At 37.1% G+C, this 10,325-nt stretch overlaps 3 protein-coding genes across 10 annotated transcripts; 1 reads left to right on the forward strand and 2 right to left on the reverse strand.

The window, feature by feature from the left end:
• The first annotated feature begins 408 nt into the window (after window positions 1-408).
• LOC114879817 (ATPase family AAA domain-containing protein 3A homolog) lies at window positions 409-3,484 on the forward strand. Its single transcript, XM_029195116.2, has 4 exons — window positions 409-765; window positions 1,200-1,674; window positions 1,738-2,761; window positions 2,850-3,484. The coding sequence occupies exons 1-4, from the start codon at window positions 567-569 to the stop codon at window positions 2,988-2,990; spliced, it is 1,839 nt and encodes a 612-aa protein (XP_029050949.1). The 5' UTR covers window positions 409-566; the 3' UTR covers window positions 2,991-3,484.
• A 642-nt stretch (window positions 3,485-4,126) lies between these two features.
• LOC114879821 (S-phase kinase-associated protein 2) lies at window positions 4,127-7,187 on the reverse strand. Of its 8 annotated transcripts, none has more exons than XM_029195129.2 (7): window positions 7,019-7,187; window positions 6,244-6,300; window positions 5,835-6,146; window positions 5,473-5,752; window positions 4,957-5,393; window positions 4,744-4,871; window positions 4,127-4,671 (listed from the first exon to the last, which is right to left on the reverse strand). In XM_029195129.2, exons 1-7 carry the CDS (start codon window positions 7,096-7,098, stop codon window positions 4,325-4,327), a joined length of 1,641 nt encoding a protein of 546 aa, XP_029050962.1. In that variant the 5' UTR covers window positions 7,099-7,187; the 3' UTR covers window positions 4,127-4,324. The 8 variants fall into 8 exon arrangements, with proteins under 8 accessions (XP_029050962.1, XP_029050966.1, XP_029050964.1 ...); XM_029195133.2 differs by lacking the exon at window positions 7,019-7,187 and adding an exon at window positions 6,861-6,947; XM_029195131.2 differs by lacking the exon at window positions 7,019-7,187 and adding an exon at window positions 6,861-6,947 and having other exon boundaries at window positions 6,244-6,386.
• A 150-nt stretch (window positions 7,188-7,337) lies between these two features.
• LOC114879829 lies at window positions 7,338-8,038 on the reverse strand. The gene is made up of 3 exons (XM_029195149.2): window positions 7,821-8,038; window positions 7,618-7,753; window positions 7,338-7,536 (listed from the first exon to the last, which is right to left on the reverse strand). The coding sequence occupies exons 1-3, from the start codon at window positions 7,945-7,947 to the stop codon at window positions 7,398-7,400; spliced, it is 402 nt and encodes a 133-aa protein (XP_029050982.1). The 5' UTR covers window positions 7,948-8,038; the 3' UTR covers window positions 7,338-7,397.
• Window positions 8,039-10,325: the final 2,287 nt, after the last annotated feature.

The following is a 10,325-nucleotide window of genomic DNA, read 5'->3' on the forward strand; positions in this document are numbered from 1 at the left end:
CCTCGAATTGACTCGCTTGCCGCGCCATCTTTCATTTCATAATGTTGCACGGATTCGGCGGTTATCTTTTAAAATTTAAATAACGAAATCTATGAAATAACTTTACACATTAATTACTGAATATAACATACATGTGTATTACGACGTAGTAACTACGACGTAGTAACTGCATTACTGTCATAATTATTTCTAGATTTCCAAAATAATGAGGAGGAAAATTCTGTTAATCAAATTTTTACCTAGTATCGAAGAATTTATCGTGTAGTGGCAATGATTCTTTTTTTTTTGTTCCTTTAGAAACATTAAAGAAATACAAATATTATCTTGAAAAATAAATTTAGTTGAACACACTCAATTCGGCGTCCCTCTAGAAAATATGGCGGTCTAAACCAGCTAGGGTGAACATGAACTGATGCGTTTCGTTGTTCTTGGTCCGAAGTCCACTCGTTTCAGTTTTCATGCTAGTAGTGCACGTGGAAATTCCTCGTGATAACAATAAGGAGAGGAGCAAAAGATACACGTCCTGCTGATCAATTATAATAACATTCTGAATCATAGTTTAAATCATGTCGTGGCTTTTCGGATATCGTAACGCGCAACCACAAGATTTTTCACAATTCGCACAACCACCGGCATCCGGCGGTGCGATTGGCGGTGGAGATGATTTTCATCATCCACCACCGAGAACTCAAATGGAACCTTATCGATTTGATTCGACCGCTTTGGAAAGAGCAGCATCGGCTGCTAAGGAACTTGAAAGATCCGGTACGATCGATTACTTACTTTAGGTTTTTCTGTTCAATGAAAATGTTACACGAGGTTACGTAAGCAGAAAACGATTGCTTAGGTTAAGGGCCTCGTGTTCCCGATGACATGATGCTGCTCCGTACTATGACACCATACAATGATGATGCAACAAATTATCCTAGAAAGAAATTAAAAACAGAAGATTCATGAATGAAAATAATCACGATACGAGAAACTAAAAATATTATTCAAAGATTATGAACACCTGTACAATGTCTAACGTTCTTATCACGATTTTAACTCGTCGATTGCTCCCCAGACTTTGTCCATTTTTTGTTTTATAAAAGAAACGATTTTTTTAAATAAAATGTAGACTTACTATCTAAAATACTATCTAAGAACATTAGAAGAATTTTTAACTAAACATTCTTGTGCTTCTTTTATTTTCATAGCACACGCAAAAGAAGCATTGGAACTTTCGAAATTGCAAGAGGCTACTAAGCAAATGGAAAGACAAGCAGAGGTAAAAAAATATGAAGCAGGCATAGAGCAAATGAAAGCGGAACAAAAACGCGTAGAAGGAGAAGAGAGGAGAAAATCCTTACAAGAAGAGACTAAGCAACATCAAATGAGAGCTCAGTATCAAGATCAACTTGCAAGGAAACGATACGACGATCAACTGATACAGCAGCAAAGAATGAACGACGAGAATTTGAGGAGGCAGGAGGAATCTGTAGCGAAACAAGAAGCCATGAGGAAAGCTACGATAGAACACGAAATGGAATTGAGGCACAGAAATGAAATGAAAAAGTTGGAAGCAGAGGTGAAAGCCAAAGCGAAAATAGACAGAGAGAATCAAGATTTAAACTTAGAACAAATTAGAGTAAAAGCATCTGAAAAGAGAGTGACGGTATTGGAATCGATAAAGTGAGTAATGACGGGCAAAGGGTCGATAAACATTGATATACATTTATCGAATATTGTTTTCAGAACCGCTGGTTCGGTGTTAGGCTCCGGTATGACAGCATTCCTACAAGACTGGGACAAAATTCTCGCTGCCACCGGAGGTTTATCTCTGTTGGCTTTCGGCGTCTATACCGCAAAAGGCTCGACGGGTATAGCGGCACGGTACATTGAATCACGTTTAGGAAAACCATCGTTGGTTCGAGAAACGTCTAGGTTTACGGTTTTGGATACGTTACAGCATCCAATCCAGGCGGTAAAGAAACTAAAAAGTAAGCAGACCGATGCTCTGTCCGGCGTTGTGTTAGCCCCAAAGCTCGAGGAAAGATTGCGCGACATAGCGATAGCTACAAAGAACACTAAACAAAATCGTGGAATGTATAGAAACATACTGATGCATGGTCCTCCTGGTACTGGTAAGACTATGTTTGCTAAGAAACTAGCCGAACACTCGGGTATGGACTATGCTATCGTAACCGGTGGTGATTTGGCACCGTTGGGTCGTGACGGTGTTACCGCAATTCATAAGGTGTTCGATTGGGCGGCAACGTCTAGAAAGGGTCTCCTACTTTTCATCGACGAAGCCGATGCCTTCCTAAGGAAGAGATCGAGCGAACATATATCAGAAGATCTAAGAGCAATGTTGAACGCGTTTCTCTATAGGACTGGCGAGCAGAGTAGCAAGTTTATGTTGGTACTCGCCTCGAATACACCGGAACAATTCGATTGGGCCGTAAACGACAGATTAGACGAGATGGTAGAGTTCCGTCTACCAGGACGAGAAGAACGCGAACGTTTAGTTCGTCTTTACTTTGATAAATTTGTACTTCAACCGGCGATCGAAGGCAACAAACGATTAAAAGTAGCGCAATTCGATTACGGTATGCTTTGTAGCAAAGTCGCTAACATGGCCGAGGGAATGTCCGGCAGAGAGTTGGCAAAGTTAGCTGTTACCTGGCAAGCAGCAGCGTACGCTTCCGAGGATGGAGTGCTGACGGAACAGATGATCCTAGATAAATGCACAGAGGCGATTAAACAACACAGACAGAAGGTAATTAATAGAAACTAAATATACTGTTGTTAATTTAAACTTACGTGTTGAAAAAAGATATTGATTTCGTGTAATTGCTTTTTCGTAGGTTCAATGGCAGAGCGAACAAGAAAAGCAAGAATCAAAGTCGATTTATGCCACTGAAAAAGAACTGGATGTTAAGCCTATAAAATCTAAACCTATGATTGAAGCCGCAACTCCAGAAGCAAGTTCCGTCGCAACGGCTTAATTAGTAAGCATCGTTGCATAAAATTTAGCAAATATTTTACTAAAGAAATTAGTATTAAGTAATTACAAGAACGGTGTAAATGTTGTTAAAAGAAAACGTGTACAATATTGAGTTGTCGTTTTCTGTCTAATGCGCGCGTGTATAAATATTATAGAGCAGTAATGAATTTGTTAGTAATGTAAATTCGTAGCTTGATTAAAATTTTTAAACATACACACGCACACCAGCAATTACAGTCAGAAAGAAAAATGGATAAGACAAAATTGCAACTCGATAGTAACGTGTTAGTGTGTGTAAAAAAAATGACTTATAATTTAATTGATATCAATTAATACCTTATCCAAAAATCCATACCTTGACCTTCATTTTTTAAATCATTATACTCTCATAACCATCAATCATAAAAGCATACATGTTCAAATAATTTGACAAAAAATATTTAAAAGACATTGTGTATTCTTTCATGACGTTTAATAAACATGTAATATTTTTTCTATTGTTATTTACTGAAAATCTGAATTTATTTTCTAATCAGAATCAACATGGAAAGGTTGAATAAACTAACAGTTATTGAGGTATATTCGCAATTAACAGCACTGAGGTTTTCGTTTTGTAATCACAATTTGTATATTTAAATCACCTTTCTGTCTCCGTGGACGAAATTTGCTACTGGAATAACAAGAATCTGTTCTATTCTCAGATTCGATATTCGTGAAAAAGATTACCGTAAAATCTAAATTCGATCTAATTGTAAGACAAATTATTTAGTAAGAATACAGTGTATATCGTTGTCAGTAATGTACATAAGAGAAAATAAGAATATAGATAAAATATTCTCACACAGCCCCACCAGGTAGATAAATGATACATTCATCGAGTATTTTACCTAAAAAATGCTAAACATTGCTATTAATCTATTTAAGCTAAGGTGATTCGAATTAACTATAGCATGGGTGTACTGAGGTTCCTTCTAGAATAATGATACAAACAATTAAGTACATTGTGTAGCGTCAATGATGAAAATCTGACGGCTTCGTAAAATAACATCCGACTCCGAATTGATACTTTTGCTATCGATACATGTAATCATTAATCACAAAAAAGATCTTCCTCTCTTTACACATTTTATTTAAATAAAAAAAAAAAAAAAAAAAGAAAAAAAGATGATAAACGAATGGTATATTGCTTTAATTTTATTTCAATAGTATCGTAAAATCAGTCTCTTGATAAGAAGACAGTTTGCGGAAAGGCACACGTACATCTCAGTTTTACTTTGGTTTTTACTTGATCTTTAGCATTACTCTTACTCGTGAAAGAACATTACAGCGCATATTTTAATCTCTAACTCGAAGCCCCCAGATACTCGTTCTTCGGACACCAACCGTTGGTCTCGCAACGGAACTATATAGGAACTTGTTAAGTTGGGTCTCACCGCAGGTAACTTGTAAACTTTTCTGTACCGATTCTGGTATCAAACCAAAGACATCCAAGTACAACAATGATGGCATGTACGCCAATGTTACGTATGCAGATGGGGGTATACCGTAACAGCGACTTAGCGAAAGGTGTTCTAATTTTGAGAGGTCTAATATACAACGAACAGTGCTCATTGTAAGCATAGTACAATCGCTCAGGTCCAATTCCACCATGTCTGGACAACTTTTCACCAAGTCGGTAATGTCTGAAATAAAGGGAATACAATGAATCATTCGATCGAGTTGAGTGAATTTTTCGTCGACAATATTGCACTTACTATCGTCTGTCATCGTTTTTCTACATCCGGCTATGTTTAAACGCGTAATGGTTCGAGGTAAAGATTTACAAAGTAGGGTCATAGCCTTGGCATCTAAAGCACACCATGCCACATTAACGGCATTCAAGCTGAAACATTATTAAACGAAAGTTATCGAAATTTATATGTCAGTCGTAAAGTCGGTACCAAATCGTTTTATGCAACCGTTCTTACTTCTTTAGTTTCGTTAAATCTTTGATACAATCGATATCCATACCCTCGCACATCGTTAAATTTAATGTTTCTAGATCGTTATTTTCACTGATAGCTTTACAACACGATTTGTTTACTATACATTTTTCTACAGATAACTTTTTAAGGTATTTACAAAGAGACAGTAACATGGCCAATCCATCCGGAGAGATTACTGCCATCGAGAGATCCAGGTATTGTAATTTGCTAACGTAACCGTCAGTGAGAACCTCACTGTTTTCGAGAAACACAGGATCTGCAATCTCTGCTTGAGCAAGTCGAAGTATTTGAACACCCCGTGGTAATATGTGCCCCAAAGTGCCTTCGTTTAATACTTTACCACCCAGATCCAACCTACTCCATAACGCTTCGTCTCGGGCTATTTGACACCATCGTTTGCAAACCAGCATGGAACGCACCTGAAAAAGTATCATCGGAACGTGACGGAACAATGTGTACAAATTCCGACTATACACACTTGTTAAGATTTCATTTTACCAGACATTTCTTCGGGAGCCATTTTAATATCATTAAAATCATCTCATCGGACAATTTGTTAAATTTATCCTCGCCTGCGGACGAAGATTTTCTTTTTCTTCTGTACAGGCAAAACTGCTCGAAACTACTTTTTTCGGTAGAAGCATTAAGATCGTCTTTACAAAAGGTTCCCTTCGTATTGATAAAATTATCTGTCTCGGTCCTAGAGGAATAGCCGGATTCATTTTTCATGTTGGAATATGCTGTCGGTTCATCCGACTCGTACGGATCTTGGTCCAATCTATGAACATACATAAAACATTTAAAAATTATGTTTCCAATTGCAATGAATAAACTAAGAAATTGATTTTAAAGATACAAACCTATCTATAATAACGGTATCAAAGCTGGAAGCTCTATGAATACTTTCTTGACTGTCAAAACTATTACTTTTATTACATTTTTTACTATTTTCTGAACTAATAGGCGAAGTACGTTCTACAGATTCTGAATTATTGGCTCTTTCACAACTGGAAGCTTGATCCTCTAACATGCTGACACCCATATCCGCTAACATTTCTGGTTCCACAAGATTTCCATCACTGGCACAAGACCAGTTTGCATTATTTTTAGAAGCGCTATTCAAAGTACTGTTCAAATTGTTATTGCAGGTATCATCTAAGCGTAATCGTTTGCTATAAAACAGATTCATGTAAAAAAAATATTAATTTCGTGGCTGCTCTTTGCAGAAATTTAATAATTATTATGATTAGATGAACATATGAAAACAACCTGTTCCACCAAGGTGAAGAAGGCGATCCTTTGGACATAGTAATTCCAGAGATTGTCCTTGAATAAGTAAAACTTGCTTTGCAAAAGGTTTAAGAAATGAAATAGATTTATGAAACATGGATCATGGTGGATGTCACTAATCACTAATATTTATAGAAGAAAAAATATAATCTTATGTTAATTAAACACATTTACAATTTCGAAAAAAAGAAATATTAAATTAAAAGTAAGAATACATAAATGTATATTCAATCAACATTCTAAAATATACTTCAAAAACAACCTTGTAAATGAAAAAAAAATATTAGCTCGATGTTTCAAGAAATCGTTATTTATTATAAAAGGATATAAAATGAAAAGAATAATCATTTATTAAAAGAATACTTGGAAGAAAAATAAAATGGAAATTTCCAAGTAACTTTGCGTAGATTTATCGAGCAAAAAAAATAATCACTCTTCGCCAAACTAGGAAACAACAATTCAACGAACATTATTTAGAAGCAATCGTTCCGTTACGATTTACCGATAAATACGACATGGGAAATTTGAAGAATTTCTATTAATAAACGAAAACGATAAACGAAAGAAGAGAAGACGAAAAGGAGCGATTACCGTACCGTTGGAATCAAACTGGCAGCAAGGTTCTTAACCTTACCTGTGCGCGCGAAAATACGCACCTGCATCACCCCGGAGCAACAGGTAAGAGTTATACACCGAGATTATGAGAAATTGAAAATTTCTTTCGTAGAAGGTAATCGATGAAAATAATTCTCACCTTTCGGGTGGAGAAAATTCTGTAGAATTCTCTATGATATCGTCGTCGAGTCTCGTGTGCTCCGCCACGCCGGGATTCATTTTTGGCGGAATATCGTCGTGATAGCTTTTTTTCAATCGCCAATGGTCGTACAGTCGAAAAACAATCGCTAACAACGAGTTCCAATTGCTCGACCTCTCCGTATCTCGAATCCGATTGGCTGGCCATTCGAGTACTTCGAGATGGCGGGAAAGTGAGGAAACATATATACTCAGTGGCTCACTGGCACAGTAGAGTTATTCTAACCCTAACCCAACATCGGCGCTGCTGTGCTTTTCACAATCACAAATTACTTATTTTCCTACTTCCATTAAGATTAGACGTGGAAATATTTCGCTCATCAATGCTTCGAATTTTTATTAAGCTTCTGATCTTCCGCGTATATCTTCATCTGATAGTTTACCAAATCCGATGTCTTCTTTCGAAAGTCAATTCGAGATTCTGTCGGTCGAATCCCTTGCTCGTACCACCAGCCGTACCTGAAGATGAATAAGAAATAAAAACTAGACAATAAAAATGGAATTGATTTGCAACATTTTCATTTGTTTTATAGAAATTACGCGTGGCTGGTCAGCGGAGATCGACGATTAATGAATTTGCAAATGTTCCCTTGCTGATCCTTCGCCTTCTCATTTTTATCCTCGTTTTCGTAGCTCTCGTATTTCGTGGAGTAGAATTTCGATGCGGTAGGATCGTCTGCAATACGTATTCCCTCGTATTCTAAAGTTTAATAAAATTCATTCAAAGTGTGTTTACCGTGTACCTTCTGTTTTCAAAGCGCGAAGGTCCGATCTTCCGAGTAGTCGATCCTTGGAAAAACAGAGCTTGAAAGGTGGTTGTTTCTCGGATGTTCTTTCGATAATCGAATCAGGATAATTCTTTCGATCCATGAGATAATTTCAACTTGATCTTCCAAAAGAGCTTCCTCGTTCGCGGACTGCAACAGTATCATCTGCTGAATCGGGAATAATCGCCAGTCTCCGGTTGACATTATTCGCCCCTTTCGGGGTATATTTAATCGATACACTCTGAGAATATGCTGGAAATAGAAACGGTGACGGGGTTTCGTAACGACGGAAGCGACGGAAAGGGAGTTTGTTCGGTCCCTAAAAATATCACCGTTGTCTTATCTATTAAATGCTATTTTATTAGGAAGCTTACAAAGTTCTCGTAAGACTTGCTCGCTTTTACACGGAAAAAAACAATGCCGTTCATCGACTCGGACGAATCCGAGTTACAAAAAGTCCCTCTTTTTCGTTTCTCGACCCTGAATTATCAGCCCCGAATGAATTTCAGAGGTTCTGGTTCACACGATTCAGAAAAATCATACGTATAAACGTAGCGATGATAAACTCTTCACGCGTACATTATTTTCATAACGTAAATCACACACGCTAATATCCACTCATACAATTTTTCTCCAAATTTTCATTCTCTTTCTTTTCTGTCTCGCTTACCATGATTACGAAAGAGAACTTTATTGTTTCGTGTCTTTTTTTCACAGAAAAAAAGGACGAGCTTCGTTTTCGCTCAAGGTTTTCTAATATCCTCGACGTTCTAACATATAGCTGTCAAAATCAGCCGAAAATTAATGAAGGAATTAACGACAGGCTTCTTCGTAGCCATTTTACGTAACGGGGTGAAAACGAACGATAGGATTGCTGGTTTCCATCGAAAAAGCAAAAGGAAACATATTGTATTCGGTTACAAAAGCAATACTCAAGCTTTGTTCTTTTTTTTTTTTTGGTGATGTTTTTCATATTTTTTTTTCTTTTTTTGTGTTTTCGAGTTTTTCTCTGACGAAAAATGAAAAATGTAACAACGAAAATGCTGTTTCTATCGGTCGTTGTCGCATGCAATAAACCGTTTCTCGTTTCCCAATCGAAACAGAATAAATTTACGAACGATATCGTTTGGCTGTACGCGTTTCAACAATTGTTTTCACGCCCACGTTTGAAATTGAAAAACTGTAGATTTTCGGCAAACTTTTTGAATGTACAGCGCATCGATACTCGGCTCGTGATCTTACAAATTTCAAAGATGTTCTCTAATTTTTTGCTTAAACACTAATATTGTTGTTTCGTTCGAGCACTCGTACACACGCATTAATTTAATACAAGGTGTTCCGTAACACGTGGAGTCCATTCTGTTTGATCTTGCTTCCAAGTTATGGCCCATTTTCTATTTTGCTATTTCTGAAAAATAAACCGAGCTAATACAGCAGAAAATTAATTCTTTCACCGCCACGAAGATGACAGACACTGTAAATTTAATACCCTTAAACCGAAAGCTAAAATTAAAAATTAATTAAAAATTAAAAATGAAGAAATAAAATTACCAAACGAGGGTTACACATCACTGGATGCAAGAGAGACTTTTTCATAGTCTTCCTGTTCTTTGACGGTCCTCCACGTCGTACGTAACATCCTGTATCCACACATTTTCTTGCAGACTTAATTTTTTCTGTTCTTACACGCAATCTACACACACACTCGTAATTATAGTTTATAAATCTACGTATTATGGCCGTGGATTTTCCATTTCGTTCTGGCTTTTCTCCAAGAAACACGGATTTCTCGCTGCCCTTTTGCTCAACAAATTCTTTTCTCCCGTTTAAAATGTTCCCTCGAGAAAGAGGAGTTGCTTCACACTTGAGTTGTCAACGTTTCACACACACACACACACGCACTCAGACATTCGATTTGGTGTCAACGACGCATTCCGAATTGTAGTTGAAGAAAACGCAGAAATTAAAGAAAGCACCTCTCTTTCACATTCACACTTTCCGTAGACTCTACGAAGGATGATACCGGTCGAAAATGCATTAAACTTTTCCTATGAAATTACTGTGTACCGACATTCATCACGCCACACGCTAGTGTAATTAAAAGGTAAGAAAACAACTCTGAGTGATGAAGAAATGCATCGATCGAAAAAAGAAGAACAATAGAAAGGAAAGATAAATTTCGATAACGTGTGGCAAGAAGCGAACAGACGCAAAATCGAAAGATACGATCACGCGAAAAGCCTTTTGCCGCTCTTTTTTTTTTAAACACTTTTCTTTGCTTTACGTCGTTATCGTATCTTTGGTCTTACGAAAGAGGCCAGGAATCGCGAGGTAGAACTCTGTTTATTCTATTGAGATTTCACCAACTTCCCCAGATCTCGAATGGCTGCTCCACTTATGCAAACACTTGCGTAAACTCTACAACAAAATGATAAAATTTCATATTTAAATTCCCTCCTTGCTAGGAGCTTCCTCCTCTCT

Source organism: Osmia bicornis, chromosome 2 (assembly GCF_907164935.1).
Source record: "Osmia bicornis bicornis chromosome 2, iOsmBic2.1, whole genome shotgun sequence".
NCBI classification, from domain to species: Eukaryota; Metazoa; Arthropoda; class Insecta; order Hymenoptera; family Megachilidae; genus Osmia; species Osmia bicornis.

Excerpts from the sequence above, each read along its gene's own strand:
- LOC114879829 (XM_029195149.2), bottom strand. The coding sequence starts at position 7,947 with ATGGATCGAAAGAATTATCCTGATTCGATTATCGAAAGAACATCCGAG. Across the intron at positions 7,754-7,820 it reads TCGCGCTTTGAAAACAGAAG|ACGATCCTACCGCATCGAAA; the intron begins GTACACGGTAAA and ends TACGTATTGCAG. Across the intron at positions 7,537-7,617 it reads TCTCCGCTGACCAGCCACGC|GTACGGCTGGTGGTACGAGC; the intron begins GTAATTTCTATA and ends ATTCATCTTCAG.
- LOC114879817 (XM_029195116.2), top strand. The coding sequence starts at position 567 with ATGTCGTGGCTTTTCGGATATCGTAACGCGCAACCACAAGATTTTTCA. Across the intron at positions 1,675-1,737 it reads ACGGTATTGGAATCGATAAA|AACCGCTGGTTCGGTGTTAG; the intron begins GTGAGTAATGAC and ends TATTGTTTTCAG. Across the intron at positions 2,762-2,849 it reads TTAAACAACACAGACAGAAG|GTTCAATGGCAGAGCGAACA; the intron begins GTAATTAATAGA and ends GCTTTTTCGTAG.
- LOC114879821 (XM_046289928.1), bottom strand. The coding sequence starts at position 6,734 with ATGTTCGTTGAATTGTTGTTTCCTAGTTTGGCGAAGAGTGATTATTTT. Across the intron at positions 5,753-5,834 it reads GATACCGTTATTATAGATAG|ATTGGACCAAGATCCGTACG; the intron begins GTTTGTATCTTT and ends GTATGTTCATAG. Across the intron at positions 4,672-4,743 it reads AAAAACGATGACAGACGATA|ACATTACCGACTTGGTGAAA; the intron begins GTAAGTGCAATA and ends CCTTTATTTCAG.